Source organism: Protomyctophum parallelum, assembly GCF_964188405.1.
Source record: "Protomyctophum parallelum genome assembly, chromosome: 14".
Taxonomy (NCBI): Eukaryota; Metazoa; Chordata; class Actinopteri; order Myctophiformes; family Myctophidae; genus Protomyctophum; species Protomyctophum parallelum.
The window spans coordinates 14,082,016-14,098,984 of NC_139709.1; the positions used below are offsets into that span (position 1 = coordinate 14,082,016).

Below are 16,969 nucleotides of genomic sequence, written 5' to 3' on the forward strand. Positions count from 1 at the left end.
TTCTGTTCTCAATGTGTGTGGAGGGTACACAAATAAACAGACAGCTAACACTTGACTTGAAGAGACGGTCAGAGGCTGGCGAGTGACACAGTTGTATGAGCAAGTATGAATTAAGCTTCATTCTTAGGAGGATGTAGGGTAGGCTGTGCCTGGCTGTAATCTGGAGGAACTCACAGATGTAGCTCTGAATGCCTCTGCTCTCCATAAAGAGAGGGGCGAACGGGGCGAGAATCAAAAGTGTTGAGCTCATCTTTTTAAGAGTCTCAAGTAATCAACGTGTGTAGGCCACAGTACGTCTTCTTGGAAGAGCTTATGGCGGCGCAGCGTTCTATGGACTGGAAAGCATTGTACATTGAGGTGACAGTTCATTGAAACTCTAACGGCTCGTGTATTGTAAACGACAGCGATGTACTACCAGGTGTGCCACATTCAGAGAGAGAGACAAAGGTCAGCCGAAGAAAGGTGGAAAAGTGACAGGCGGGGGGGGGGGGGGAGACCGAGGGTGTTTTCCTGCAGATCAGATGACCCCGTCTGAAGTAAACAGAGTAAAAAAAAAAAAACGGATGTCGTCTGTGCTGTGTGTGAGTCCCTGTTATGTGTGTGTGTGTGTGTGTGTGTGTGTGTGTGTGTGTTCCTTCTCTTTTACCAGCCCCCTATTTTTTTTTACGAGGGGAGTTTAGGTTTCGGCCTGGGGGTGGGGGGGGCTGCAGTGCAAGGCTCCTCCGTTCCTGCTCCGGCGAGGGTAGGCGGGGTCCGGGAGCTGTCGCGGGGAATAAAAGAGCCCGTCAGGCTGAAGGGGTGCAGGATAGGAACACGCCGAGGACACAAAAACACAGTCAAAACGGCGGCCGCCCCCACAGCCACAGCTGCCTCAGGAGCTCCCAGGTGGTGGATATCCTCCACTCTGTAGAAGAGGAGAGAGAGGCCAAACGGAGAGAGAGAAAGGAAGGAGAAAAAAAAGAGGGCGTAGCGAGAGAATGACACGGAGAAAAGGATCACCGGGGTCTCTCTCTCTCTCTCCTCCCGCGGGGGATCGTGAAAGTCTCGTTGAGTCAAGAGAAGCCGGTGTTGAGGTGGTGGGTGTTGGTTGGTGGGGTCAGTGAAGCGCGACGGATTTGAATTGTTGTCCACCTCACCCTCGGTTATATACCAGCTGGAGTGAGTGACCCCGCTGCTCGGCCCTTTCTTGATCAGCACCACTCCTGTTAACGTTGGGGGGTGTGTGAACACATATCAGGGTTATACTGCAGCTGAGTAGTGTGTGCGTGTGCGTGTGCGCGACTGTGTGTGTGTGCGTTCCTGGATGGGTCCCTCAAGGCTACTGCAATGAAACTAGATCCCCACATAAGGGCTTGGCACGTGAAGGGAAACAAATGCAAGGGGCTAAGACAGGGAACAGAAACACAGAAGGATGGAGGGAGGGAGCGGAGGCGAGGGGAGGGAAAGTGAGTGTAGCAGAGAGAGAGAGAGAGGACACAGAATGGGACAGAGTGGGATAGACATACCTGTAAACACACAGGAGAAAAGGAGAGCACACGTCCATTAAGAGTGGAAGTCCGGACGGTGTGCATACAGGCGGGGAGTTGAAAAATGATTTCCTCCGTCTCTCTGTAGGTCAATATAGAAGACACCGGAGCAGAGAGCGGAAATCCTACTCTCCGCGGTCCAGGCAGACTAATGGAGTCCTGGACACACACACACACACACACACACACACACACACACACAACGGAGCACTGTCTGTATACATATGGGACCTGAATAAGATGAGACTCGGGGGTGCCTCTGCAAGTGTGTTGCTTCGTGTGCAGGCCATACGTTATACGTCTTGATGGGTAGAGTCACTCTGCAGACCACCTGCTGTATAGCCTCCAAAGATGTATATACGTGTTTTAGCACCAGTACTTTTACTTAAGTACTGTACTTAAGTACAATTTTGAGGTATTCGTACTTTACTTGAGTATCCAATTTCCAATACTTTTACTCCACTATACAGAGCCAATTGTTTTTTACTTTTACTCCACTACAATTATTTGAAAACTTTAGATACTAGTTACTTTGATTAGAAAACATACATTAACCACTTCAACCCTGTACATTTCGGCCATTTGAAAATAGCCGATCTACAAGCAACGCGACGCATTGTGAGCTTGTAGATCTGCTATTTTCAATAGATTTTGTACACTTTTTGAACTTGTGAAATGGCACATTCTGCACAATGAGTATAGGCCTACTTTTACTTTACTAAATTGCAGTATTGTTACTTTTACTTAAGTAAAACAATCGAGTACTTTTTCCACCACTGCTTCAGCACTGGGACCAGATGAAGTCAGGATCCTACAGGAGGTCAAATCTCTGACAGCACGAGGTTTTTCTATTAATCACAGGAAGCCTATATAGACGAATTCACAGAGGTGCCCTGGGCGCGGCCATTACTGAGGTGTAATCCATGGAGCAGGTGCTCCGTAGGCCAGTTGTAGCTAATCATTGCTGCTGCACTTAATGGTACACCTCAGTAATGGCCGCACCCAGGCAAGCCTCTGTGAATTTGTCTATTATAGCGTGCATATTCTGGGCATGTCATAATCCAGAGACGAGCTGGCCATTGGGAAATTTGGGACAAAATTTTGGGGGAATAAAAAAAAAAAAAAAAAAAACATATATTTAGTTTTGTAGATACACAATTGCCTTTTAACAAGGTAACAGCCTATATAATCATGTTGCTTTGGGACATAATAATGTTGTGCACAGCAGCCACTCTCAGCCATCCTGGCTGCAGCGCAGCCTGTTAGGTCACTGTAGGACCTAAAGTGAACTAAAATGCGCTCGCACGCCCTTGATTCGTCTGCGTTGCGTTTCGCCGGCATGCGGCCTTCGGCCGCGCGCCTAGAGGGTCTCCACAACTCCACTTCCCGGGCTGAATTATGGGCCCACCACGTCCCTGTGATAATCGGAGAACATTCGCTGATAATAGCAGATCTACAAGGTCTATTTTGTTCATGGATCATTGGGGGAAAACCCTTTTTTTTTTTTTTTTTTTGCGGCTTACGCCTTTTATTGATTTTTGAAGGGACAGACAGTAGGCTGACAGGAAACGGGAGAGAGATGGGGGATGACATGCAGTAAAGGCCGTGTCGGGCTCGGGAGTCGAACCCGCGGCACACTGCGACTGGATTACCAGTCAGGTGCCCAGACCGTTACGCCACGGCCTGGGCCAACCCTTTTTCCATAATCTATTTGGGTATAGGCTATAATTCTCAGGTCCATAATTACTCAACACGTACAGTTCAAATCACCTCAGACCTTCAAAGGCCTGTACTGTACGTCTCAAACTCATGAATAAAACATGTTCTAGACATTCTAATGATCACAAAAAACATATTACAATTATTTTACTTACTTTTATTAGGGTTAAAGGTCAAAAATCATAGGTTCAAAATTGTTCAAAATTGAGTCCAGAATTTTTAAATTTGTGTGAATTTCAGCCTCTGTGGGGGTATTTATACGCAAATATCATGATTGCAATGAACATCACTGATGACGTTTAGGTGAAAAAAGAACAGAAAAATAATAATAATTAAGTAATTAATTAAAATAAAAACGTTACAGAAAAGCAACGCTGGGTCTTACAGGGTTAATATAGGTTTAGAGTAGACACTGTCTTAGAGGGTCTAAAATATGGAATTCTCACCAATGTCAATTCAAGAAGGTGCTATAAAATCACTTCACTTAAAGATGGAGTGCCGTGATTCTTTCCCCACCCTAAAACATGATCAGGTATTATCTAATACTATATATATATATATATATTTAAGTGTACAGTATTTGTTAAAATGTTTTTGTGGACACAGCCCACCAGTTCATTAAGTATGTCTGGTGGTGATGGGTGGTGATTCACCTGAATTGAAGCCGCACCCACAGCTGCGGTTGTTTATGATAAAGGGGGAAGGGTTAGGGGAGGGGATGGTATTGTGATGTCACTAGATCACTGTTTTTTTCCTCATTGGCACGTTTGACCGTCAAGGTTTTCAGCCTCCAGGAAGAAACCCTAAATACAAAGGGAAGACATCATTGCACACAACAACCACATCAAGGGGTCTAATGAAGTACTGTCACCTCATAAACAATGTGTACCTTTGCTATTGTAATTTGTCCTGCCGTTTTCTTTTCTTCTTACATTGTCCATATATTCTTTTCTCTGACTGTACGATATATCTAATGTTGTATTTGTAATAGATCTGCATATTCAACATTGATGTAGTTTTTATCCTATGAATGTACACAATATTCCTGGAGAATGCCACTTCTGGAGGGTTGTTACTAGGCATTCTCCTCCTTCAAATTTCTATTGACTTTGTGTATCACTTTGAAATAAAACAAACAAACAAGCTACATAAATCACATTGCATTCTGGTGGGTAGAGCAGTGTTGTTTTCGTCGACTAAAACTAAGAAGAAAAATGTTTTCGTCGCCTACCTTTTTTCACTGATGGAAACTAAATGAAAACTAAGCTACGATGACTAAAACTAAGACTAAATATATTGACTATTCTAACAAATAAAAACTAGACTAAAATGTTAGGAAGGGACTATATAGTGGCTATTCATTCATTTTATACTTGGTTGCATGCTAAAAATAGCAGATCTACAAGCTCACAATGCATCGCGACGCGTTGTGAGCTTGTAGATCGGCTATTTTCAACATGTGTAAAATGAGTCATTACGACAGCATCAAGGCGCGCCAAAATACATTTTAGTCGACTAAATCGACTGTAGATTGTTTGGCAGCAGGTGACTAAAACTAAATGATAACTATTCAAGAGACTAATATAGACTAAAACTAAAATGGACATTTTCTGCCAAAAACAACACTGGGGTGGAGGGGACCAAGCATAGACTGCATACATACGACAGCAATGTATAGACTCAAACAGTAAATAACCCATTCTGATCGGAGATCAGATTCATACGAGGTTTCCACTGGACACACAATGGTCTGATTAACCCATTCTGACCTGAGATCAGATTCTAAAAATGTCAGTCGTTCTTCGATTTTTCAAAAATAGCAGACCTACAAGCTCGTAGCGCGCCACTCGGTGGCGCGCTATGAGCTTGTAGATCTGCTATTTTTCAATAGCTAAAGCACGACATGATGCTAACACCAAAATGGGTTCCCGTTCAGAATGGGATAATAGAAGAATTTACTATACTAGACATGTCTAGTATAGTAAATTCTTCTATATACTTAGGCATATTATGCCTAAGTATAAACAAACATAATCAGAACAATATCAGGACAAACGGTTGCCGTTTAGTTAAAAATATAGATAACGGCACAACAGTTTTGATCGGCATGGAGGGAAGCAGAAAATGCTACTGTGCAGAATATCCACTTACAAACGTATTTATTAACAAGTTGCAGAAAGGACAGTCATTTATACCTGTATATATATAAAAAGAAATGACACTTGGATCGTGTTGTTTATGGCCTCCCCGGTGAACATGGTGTGCCTAGAGGTCTGACAGTGCGGTGATTGATTGATTGATCGATCGATCGATCGATCGTGTTTTGATTTGAGGTGAGGTGCAATGTTTAAATAAAAATAAAAAATAAAATCTTTAAATATCCATTACTACCCTAATACCAATATAATACATTCTGCTTTATGATAAGCAGGTGGGGGGGATGTCTGATGATAGGAAAGCAGGGTGGTGGATCCCAGTGAGTCTCAAGTCTTTATACAGTCCAGCATTCAGAAAATTCAGTTCCAAGGAGAAAAAAAAGAAAAAAGAAAAACTCAGAAAAAGATAAAGAGGGCTTATCACAAACTTGGCCTCGACTCTGCTTATTATAAGGAGTCGACTCACTACCAGCTGGAATTACAGAAGCCACTTTGTGTTTTTTCTGGACCTGAAACGGACTGGGCCCCAAATCCTGCTTATAGCTCAAATGAAGAAGTGACCGATCGTATACCAGGACTCAACATAAACCTGGATCAGAGCTAGTTCTGGTCCATATAGCTCTAATGCGTTGCATTTAGACTAGAGCTATGTTACTCTCGACTTCCGGGGCTCGCATGAATGCAGACCAGCCTCTCGTCTTTAGCGTAAATAAAAAGAACGTTTCTGCTACTCACCAAAACAAAGGCGAGTTGTGTCATTAGAAAGCCTACTTTCCGCCTTTTTAATGTATTAATGTACTGTATGGATGTATTCCCTGATTGGGAGTCTATGAAAATTCGAAAGTCACTTGTCATTATAGTTCATTGTCCTCGTCATGTCTTTGTATATTTAATCTTTTTATTTATAATAGTGTTGTGCCTGAGCTGTTTTTCTTTTCTTTTGTTTGTTATTATGTTCTTGTTGTGTAATGTCTGTGTCTTTAAAAACCAATAAATATACTTTATAAAAAAAAAAGGAAAAAAAAGAAAGCCTACTTTCCTTAGTGGGAGCACTCTGAGCCCCCCACCACACGTATAAACGGTACTCTTTGGCCAAAAAGGGGTTTTGTTTCCACCGGGGAAAAAAAATACTTTGTTACTCCACTGCGCCTTCTACCGATATTGCCCAGAGAATTGCCTCCGAGAATATTTTTCCTCCGGTGGAAAGAAAATCCCTTTCTAGCCAAAACGTACCGTTTTTTACGTGTGGTGGGTGTGGATCAGAGTGGAAAGTAGGCGTTCTAATGACACAACCCGCCTTTGTTTTGGTGAGTAGCAAAAGCGTTCTTTTTATTTACGCTAAAGACGAGAGAGGATGGTCTGCATTCAGTAGCATAAAGCTCATAAACATAAATGCAAAGGTATTAGAGCTATGGACCAGAGCTAGAGCAGAGCCATCTAATAGAAGAGTTGCGATATTGAGGAGGGGCAGGAAATGGCCCGGTCACGTGGTTCATGTACTCGTCCGAGCGCCATAGACTCCAATGCATTCCGTAAACCTCCGGTTGTCCCCATTTTGAAAGCCTTCCCAATAGAAAGTCTTATGTAGAGGAGGCTGGCCATTGGACTGGCCCCATGAAGTGAACAGAGGTTGCGTTAACTCTATACTACTATGGCTCTGACCTGGATGAGTCCTGGTCCAGACCTCACTGGGTTCAGACCCTCTCTAACGATACGATGGGGTAGCGCTGATCGCGTCTTGCCGATAAGATGTCGGAGCTCTGAAAGGCTCCAAACAAGGTTCCTCAAAAAGTGATCTCTTCCCTAAAAACCCAGGTGGATTCCTATACTGGCCCATTATTTACCTGAGGACAATTCTACAAAATGTCTTCTAAATCCTACAGTTTTCAGCTTCCATGTCAAACCTTTTCATGTCAAGGAACCCCAAAGATATCTGGATTTGGCCACCGACACCCCCCCCCCCACCCCCCCCCATCTGAAAATATGGTGTTCCAGGACCGTCCAGAAGCAAAGATTTGAGTTAAAAAGCATTCGCTCTGAAAGAATATATTTTCAAAGATTTGCGCCATATTTTCACAAAAAAAAGTAGCATACCTACAAGCTCATAGTACGGCACTCAGTGCCTATGAGCTTGTAGATCTGCTATTTTTCCATAGCTAAAAGTAGAACAGAATGCTTAAAACACCAAAAGGGGTTCCCGCTCGAAATGGGTTAATGGGACCGATTAGGACACAATATGCCATGTGCTCTTTTTTCTTGGGGAAAGGAGGAGCACAGCCGAACCCTGCTGGAGAGAGAGAGAGAGACAGAGACTCTGCTGCTTTGTAACAAAAACGTAACCCATCGCTTGCAAGGAACAGGACAAGTGTAGCTGTGTAGCAGAGTACAGTGAGTATGCACTTCCAACAAAGCAGTAAAAAACAGATCATTCACCTATATAGTGCCCCACCCAAAAAAGAATAAAATTAAAAACACCCACAAACTCACACAAACACATTTGTCATCGAAACAAACAAAACCCTGAAACGAAGAAAAAAAAGAAAAAAACCTGCTTTGGTAAAAGCAGACGTTTACAAAGAACAAAATGCACCATCACTGTACACATCTGATTATCGGTGTTCTAAAAAAAAAATAAGGTAGAAAGTAGACCTAACGTGACATTTTTTTTAAAGTTTGGTTGGGTTAAATTAAACAGAGGGAGAAGCCAGAAGGTTGTACTACTGCGTAATGCCTTGAATTATACTTGGGTTGCGCCAGTTGTCTCTTGCACTTACAATAGTAGATCTAAAAAGCTCACAACACGCCACATTGTGGCACATTGTGAGCTTGTAGACCTGCAGTTTTTTTCCAGTGTGCAACATCTGCACACAAGTAGAACTCGCGGGCTTAATACTGAAGCATTGCTGCACAGAAGCAATGCTGAAATACTGCTTGCAGCCAGACGTATTCAAAGTGTCGGAGGGCCTCTGACGTGGAACAATCAAGCGCGCCTCCTTCATTTCTCTCTTTAAACAAACCTTTTGTTTTTCTTTTAAAGTGCAAGAAAAAATATAATTTTACATTACATCGAAAACTGAGACTATAGCGATCGACAGGAACATAATGCTCAGATAATTTAAAATTGTGTCACTTGCCACACTGCCAGTCATTTCATCAAATTGACCTTTGCCTATTGGCAGCTAAGAAGAGTACTTAATAGCTGCAAAAATATAATACAAATGGAAAATACAGGGTAGTGGAATAACATTTCTGTATTGAGGGTGCAGTAGGCAACGGTTGAGAGATTAGCCTAAGGCTACTGCAGATTTTCTTTGAGCATTTCTTTCAGAGAGAGAGAGAGAGAGAGAGAGAGAGAGACATCAAGACAGTTTCTGAAAAACCTATGTTTTCTATGTCAGTGGTGCTCAACCTTTTTCATGTCAAGGATCCCCAGAATTATCTCTATTGGGCCACAGACCCCCCCCCCCCCCCCCAAAGCAAAGATAAAAGTTAAAATTGTTCGGTCGGTCTGAAAGAATATATATATTCAAAGATTTGCGCCACATTTTCAAGATTTTCACAAAAATAGCAGACCTACAAGCTCGTAGCGCGGCACTCGGTGCCGCACTATGAGCTTGGAGCTTATTTTTCAATGGCTAGAGTATAACATAATGCGCCTTTTTGAAGAGCAAAAGTTTTGAAGAGCAAAAGTATCCGTAACCAGGTATTACGATGACACGATGCTGTGTGTGGCGTCTTGACCGGTTGTTGTCGTTCTATCGCATCGGTGCAGAAAAAACCCTGACCGCGAGCATCGCAGCGCCTGCTGTCGGGGCCGTTGGAAAAACCTCGTTTTCACCAGAAACGACATTCATTGCGCCGATTTGGAGATACAGGCCACTGAAAGCAGCACATAGCGTGCAAGAGGATGCGCCCGCATCTTCAAAATGGCCGCGACCACTGTCCCACTTTACGCTGTTTTGCTTAACGAGCGGCAGCTAACCGTTCGATCGGATCAAAACATGGATTAAAGAATATAAAATCCTAGAAAACGTAGGCTACAGTTCTGGCGGGCTGCCAGACTAAATTAATTATACACTTACTACATTTCTGGCGGGCTCCGTGTTAAACAGCTAGTGGATGGAAATGGCGCTAGCCGCGCGGCTTCAACTTGCAAACGAGTCTGCGAGTTGAAGTCGCGCACGAGCGTCATTTCAGCCCCTTGACGCTATACTGTCTGGATGTACAGTACCCATACAGAAAAAAGGAATAATTCAGATGATGCACAACAGTCTCTCACAACAGGAATAGCTGGCTGCATGCGATTACATTTAAATGTCTTGTTACTTCAAGAATGTTGCCTACTGCGACCTTTAATACTTACCGAAAAAAGGGAATCTAATATTGAACCATTATGTGGAGGATGGGACAGCTCGTGTAATCTGTAACACTGCTGCCAAACACTACCGCTATAGTCTTAAAAAGGAAGCGCATTGTGGCAAATTTGGAAGAAAACACACATTTTGTGCGACTTATCTAAAACAAGAACACAACATAAGCAGGCCTGCCTGTGACCATAATAACACATTTGGGACCATAGAAACTTGTAACAATATAAATAATTAAAATACAACCTTAAAAAAAAAAAAAAAAACAGATCGGTAAAATAAAAGGCTTATCATTTTGGAGGAAATAATATCAACAAACTGGTTTTAATCTTGAACTCTCCCGAGTCAGGTTAAAAAAATTAAAATGTTGAGAGAGTTGATGTTTTGATATGAAAAGGTCGTCGGTCCCATTCCAACTTGGGACTTCCTTTGCAGCAGGACATTGGCTGCGCGTTGACGCAGAACCACAGGCAACGAAAACAGGTGCTGCCACTTGAACGTGACAGACGGTGCAAGAGAACGATGTGTGTCAAGAACAGGACAGGATATATATATATATATATATATATATATATATATATGGTGAAACACAAGCAGGAGGTGGAAGAGAAGAGTAATGAAGAGACCAATGAGGAAAATACGACCCCCATCTGAAAACATGTTGTTCCAGGGACCCCCCCCCCCCCCCCAAGAAGCAAAGATTTGAGTTAAAAACTTTCGCTCTGAAAGGATATATATACATATTCAAAGATTTGCGCCACATTTGCGCGATTTTCAAAAAAATAGAAGACCAACGAGTGCCGCGCTACGAGCTTGTAGATCTGCTATTTTTCTAATAGCTAAATAACATAATGCTTTAAAACACCAAAAGGGGTTCCCGCCCAGAATGGGTTATTATAACTAGAAAGGGGGTGATTCACATCACAGAGCACATTTCTCCGCCAGGCCAGATGGGCCTATCCCAGGCCGGGGCTGTGTAATAATTGCAGCCATATCAGGACACGAGGAAGCTTGCAGAGTTAAATAGCGTTTCTATGACATTATGGTTCCAAATGTTTAGCATTGGTGGGCGGCCCACCCCCCCCCCTATATGGGCAGAAGTAAGCACGCTTTTGAAGGTGCGCACACCAACAGTCAACCAGCTGATTCCAATTTGGCGTCGATTGGCCCGTTCATGTCACGATGTATAGGACTGTTAAGAAATGGGCCCCTCCCACAATGTTTTAAGCTTGTTACAGGCAAACATTACGTTCATAATTTGGTGAAGATGGGTTAAAAAAAACAACTAAACCAATCTTTGTTATTATTTGTGTCACCTGTATACCCCTATATGGGACCATGTGAAATTGCCCATTTTGGTAGAGGTCCCTCAATATGTTGATTCATTGAAATTTGGGGTTGATCAGACATCGAGTTTGGCATTTGATTGTAAAATAGGCCCCTCGAGCAAACGCGGGATAGAATATGACATTCTTTGAAATATACGTTTTATCACATGACAGATATGTATAGTAGCAAAAGAAAAAGCGTGTTTTCTGAACAACATGTCATGAATAAATTCTGATTGTTTTGACCTATAAGTTCCCAAAGTCACAAGCAAAGATGTGAAGCGGGGCTAAGTATATAGCGCCACCACGAGGCCAATTCTCAAAGATTTGGCCTGCATTAATATTGTCCTTCCTTGGGTTCTCCTCTCCTGGCTGGCAGTGAGCACAAAAAGCTTTTTGACGCCGATTGGGTTCCAGCGGTCTGCTGCGAGATTTTGCTTTCCGGGGAATTCAAACAAACACAGACAGGCAAAAATAAAAACAAATCTCAATCCCCCCCTCCCCCGCCGGTCCGGCCTTCAAAGGCCTGACAGAAACTTAGGAACCAAATCATTTCTGGTCCTGTTCAGAGGGAGAGAGAGAGAGAGGGGGGGGAGGTCGGGTTGCTGCAGCTTGTTAAAAAGCACGCATAAAATCGTTCCGATATTTACACGGTGGTGGAAAGTGAGAATACATTCAGGCAGTTAGATGGAGAGAGGGGAGTGTGGGGGGCGGGGGAGGGTGAATGTCTCTCTCTCTCTCTCTCTCCCCTCTCCACGAGGTACGTTTTGGCACTGCGTCCCTAATATACGCTCTTCTCCGTCTTTGTCTTTTCATAATGACGAATCGGTCTTTCGACCCCCCCCCCCCCCCCCCCCCCCCCCCAGCCCCCCCCCCCCCCCCCCCCCCGTCGGCTGTGTCGTCCTCTGCCCTGTAACCGAGGGTCCTGTGATCAGAGGGAGTAGAAGGGATGGGGGGGGGGCTGAGATGGGGTGTGTGTGTGTGTGTGTGGGGGGGCGGTGAGGGGGGGGGGGAAATCGGATCCTTCCTGCGACTGTCAATGGTTCAGACCCGCTTCCCCTCCTATACGAGTGTTCCTCTCCTACTGCGAAGCCAGCAGGAGCCTTTTGGTTCAGAAGGCACGTGTGTGTGCGTCTCTCCCACAGAAAGCCTCCCACTAGATTTACCCCCCCCCCCCCCCCCCACCCCCCACCCCCCTTTTCTGTTCTTTTATTATAGTCATTCCTTTTTCGATAATCTCCTTTTGATATAAAAACACTCAGGCAGTGTGTGTGTGTGTGTGTGTGGGGAAAGGGGGGGGCGTTGTTTCTAGGGGGGGGGTCCTTCTTCCAGTCCAACGGCCTCCACCCCCCCCCCCCCCCACCCCCCACAGTTGTCCCAGTGTCTTTTGTAGCGGGGGAGGGGAGGAGGAGGAGGAGGGGGGGGGGGGGCAGCAAAAGGCAGAAGGAAACCCACCTGGGTGGGTGTAAACTCATATGCCGTTCGTCAGGTCACTGATGACGTTGGCTTTCACCAGCTTGCGGAGAAACTCCTTCTCCTTGGATATGTTGTGTGTCCATGACTGGTTGGGAAGACAGGAGGGTGAGAGGGAGGGGGAAAAACAAGGACAACGTCAGAGAGATATGACACATCTTTGATACAGTGACAATAAAACACGACGTCACGGTTTATCATCATTATTTTTGTTTCTCAACTGCGAGCCGTTAATTAAAAAAATGTACCAATTATGTAGTTTAGCCCCCTTGGAATTTTATTGTAATCTCGACTTTGATGTTTTCAAACCAAGCCTCTTCATGGTCTCTTCGGGGCAGAGCCTTACGGATCGCACCACACAAACTCCTTTCATGAAAATCTGACTTTTTCCACTTTCACGTTTTGGGACCTCGTTTGTGACCGTGAACTTTCACGGACCCTATAAAGTTAATCCTCTTTTCGGGTCATCCTAATTCCATTCCCCACCAAAGTCTCGTTAAAATCCGAGAGGAGCGATTATACAATACACCAGCCGACACATTTCCGCATTGTGACAAGACGACTCCCTTTGCGTGCCGATATACTGTAATGCAGTCATGTATACTGTACAAGCGTGCACTGTGCTACTGGGCTCAGAACCAGTGGGCCTGGTTGGATGTAACCAGAACCTGTGCTTCTGGGTTTCATACTGTACATCTCCTGTGCTACTGGGCTCAGAACCAGTGGGCCTGGTGGATCATGTAACCAGAACCTGTGGTTCCTGTGCGGTCCTTTGGGGGATGGAGTCACATAGAAGTTGGAGAGAGAGGAGGAGGATAAATGAAAAGCACAAAGAGGGAGAGAGACAAGACAGACACGAGTGGAGAAAAGTAATTACACGGAGGGGGGGGGGGGGGGGGGGGGGGGGGGGGGGGGGGGGGGGGGGGGGGGGGGGGGGGGAACAGTGTAGAGAGCTCTCCAGGCCCCACAGCTGCTCCAGAGGTCTCGAGCCCCCCCCCCCCCCCCCCACTGTGACGGATCACACGACTGACCGTAACCATCACAGCGTCGTAAGAAAGACCGTCACTGAGACGTAACATAGGGAGCTAAAACTGAGAGCAGACAGAGCTGTGTGTGTGTGTGTGTGTGTGAGAGAGAGAGAGTATATCTGTCCCACGTGTAACTCACAAGTCACAAGACGTCAAACTGCAACAGGTACTCTGAAAATGGGCATGCATTCCCTTGTGAATGAACTAAGCAATATTACACGAGAGGGTGTGTGGTTTAACGTGATTATCGCCACGACAGTGATGCATAGTCGAGTTCCGCAAGCATCACTGAGGTGGCCCAAGAAACTAGCTAGCCTATAGCACCCAGTTTGCTAGCGCTCTGGGAAAACAGAGCAGCTGAATTCTTTGTTTTGATTAGGTGTGGAGTGGCTCTCGTTTGAACCACGGCTAGAAGCCTGAATTCCCCTGCTACAGTACATGGTTGTTGTCAATCACTACAGTACACAGCAAGACACGTGCACAAAACCGCTTCAACAGAAAAACCAGCCGAGTAGTTTCAGCTCGTCAGAGATCAAACGCCAGGCGCTTGGTGGCCGACTGTGGTCCAAACGCTCCAAACAACATGGCAAAAAAACCAAAAAAAAAAACCGTTTCCATTCATTAGCTTGTTCACAGCTGAACACAATGTCGCTAATGACGACACTGATATAATGACAAATGCCAGTGTGGTTCACGAAGAGTTTAGAATGGAAGGTTATATCAACGCACTGAGCTCATGGTTTACAATGTCAGCCCTGACGGGAGTGACATCTCTGATTCTGCCGCAGCTCAGCTGTAAACACAGGGGGGAATGCTGGACTGCTGAGGGGGAAATGGAATCTGTCGTCGGGGCGCTCGTAAAGTCATCGCTGGAGGAACGTGATAACGGTTAGCATGTTGACGTTTCCCTACAGGCGCCCATCGGAAAAATGGTGCGGATTCAATTAGGGGGGCTGAGACTATAAGCCAACAGCTCCCAATATTATGCCGCATATCACAGTTCCTGGAGTAGAAGCACGATTAGAATATCGCTACGGTTCACTTATTTTCATCGCAATTTCAAAAGACAGAACAGCAAGCGGACGAGAGAGGATCAGTGTCAGGGGATTACAAGCCAGATTCATTCCCGTGACATTGTCGTCAACACTTTGAATTATAATGCACAACAAAGTTATATCGTGCCAAGGTTGAACTACAGCGTGATTTGTATAGGATTTATTTCTTGTCGTCAGCTTGGCAAAGTTAATAAGCTATCCCAGAGCGGGCGTTTAGGTATAGGTTTTATGTAAAGGGTATATTTGCAGGCATAGGGGGGGGGGGGGGTCACAGGTTTATTGGGTATTATAGGTGGGAGACGACAGTATTAAATGTACTTTGACAAGTTTTGGATGTATACATTACATTTCAACTAAGTGTTTAAGTAACCCTAAAGTTTAAGTGTAATATGCATATATTGCTTATGTTACTGTAGGCCTTTAATGTGTGTGTACGAAGGGCTGCACAATTTTGACAAAAAAATATCACCTCAATTATTTTGCTGAGTACGGAACAAATTATCCATCTCTTGGCTATTGTGCTTGCATATTTTCATGTTTTTGTGTTTTTTTCTCTCTTTTTATGTGTTTTGTATTGTATTGATTGTACAGTTATAGGACCCTCTCGAAAACGAGATACTATGGGCTGTATTTTGCGTGTCTTAAGTACCAGGTCTTATTCCCTAACTTGAGTAAAGTAAAGACCTGAAGGCGTGATCAATGCCATTTGGCTATTCTGAGTGGCCAAAGAGCATTGATCACGCCTCCAGGTCTTTAGTTTACTCAAGTTATGGAATAAGACCTGGTACTTAAGACACGCAAAATACAGCCCTATATCTCAATGGGGTATTCCATTTCCTAAATAAAGAATTTCAAACAAGCACACTCGTTAACGGTTAATGATATTTGGTGGAAAAATACATTGTTGCGTTGAAATTAAACGATTCATTGCGTGCGTTGGTAGTGCCTGGCCAAGGCAAGATTCAGGCCCCCGGCCCTCAAAACACTCACACACTTCATGACCAAAGATGATTAAACTCAACCTGAAAAACCTGTCATTTATCACCGCTTAGTTTCAGCCATGTGTGGCAACAGTGGCCAGTGAATGTGCTTTTATCCAATGTGTTGCTCTGATCCAATAGAGCGTCGCAGTCGCGCCTCCTTTCATGACGACGCCAGGCCCAGGAAATCATTCCCAATGCATTTCCCCATAGACATTTCAAAATGTATTTATTTAAGACCTTTTAAGCGTCGTACGAAGCCAACTCGAGTCGTGACAAATCATGACAACAAACACAATATTTTGGACCAAACAAATAATTACAAAGAAGAAAAACGACAAAAAAAAAGTGTTGAAACATCTTTCTAATTATTTGTTCGGCCCAATCCTTTTTGTTTGTTGTCTGATGATTTGGCACAACTCGAGTTGGCTTTGTACGAGGCTTAAAAGGTCTTTAAATAAATACTTTCTGAAATGTCTATGAGGAAAATGAACGGGGAATCATTTCCTGGGCCCTGGTAGGGGGCGGGACTGTGGCGCTCTATAGCAGGCACATGCAGAGAGTGTTAGAGAGGCAGGGGCTGAAATCCCACAAGAGGGCACTTTTGGCCCCCAAAAATAGCAGATCTACAAGCTCTCAACACGTCGCTGCGTTGAGAGCTTACAGATCTGCTATTTTCGCTATTTTCAGCTATTTTCGGGGTGCGACCCTGCACTCTTTATCTACTGGAGATGCGGTGTGTACGACGTGGATTTAGAAACAAATTAGTTCAATGCCAAATGCTGCGTTCAAGTTCAGGAGACTTCAGACAAAAAAAAAAACAATTCTCCTGAATGCTGCCTTCCGGCGTGGCATGGAAAGGAGAGGAGGTGCATTTTGCATTTCTTTCACCATCAGCATTTGTGGTCTGAGAGGGCAGTTGTTTTACAGACGGGTAAATCCGATTTTATAGTGCTTCTGTGAGCCTGGTGGATTGGAGAGATGGCTCGTACGAGAAGGCTTGTAAAATGGTTATTGTTCCATTAAACCTTTGTGTAATGGTGAGGAGACGAGGGCAAGGTGCAATAGCAGACCAGGTCTGAATGAAAAGTTTCACAATGACAAATATAAAACCTCACAATCTAGATTTTTGATTACCGTATGTTCAATCAGCCGTGCAACCCAGTTATGTCCGTACACTCGTGTGTATATTAAATTGCATTTCCTGTAAGCTTATTGTCCAACCGTTCTACAACTATATACACACCCCGATTTTGAAAGCGGACTGACCTCATGCTTCCTTTTTTAATCCATTTCCATTATCATGAAAGCTGCATTCGGTACCATCCAGTGTTGTT

General features: G+C 44.3%; 1 protein-coding gene across 1 annotated transcript in view; it reads right to left on the minus strand.

The window, feature by feature from the left end:
• Nucleotides 1-676: 676 nt before the first annotated feature.
• The window catches only part of st3gal3b (ST3 beta-galactoside alpha-2,3-sialyltransferase 3b), a gene marked incomplete at its 3' end in the record, with an annotated part of 109,667 nt that continues 93,374 nt past the window's right edge, over nucleotides 677-16,969 (minus strand). The window contains exons 12-13 of the mRNA XM_083782620.1: nucleotides 1,132-1,202; nucleotides 677-790 (exon numbers count right to left, since the gene is read on the minus strand). Of these exons, the coding sequence (XP_083638746.1) occupies nucleotides 677-790; nucleotides 1,132-1,202 (185 nt within the window). The remainder of the gene's footprint in view (nucleotides 791-1,131; nucleotides 1,203-16,969) is intronic.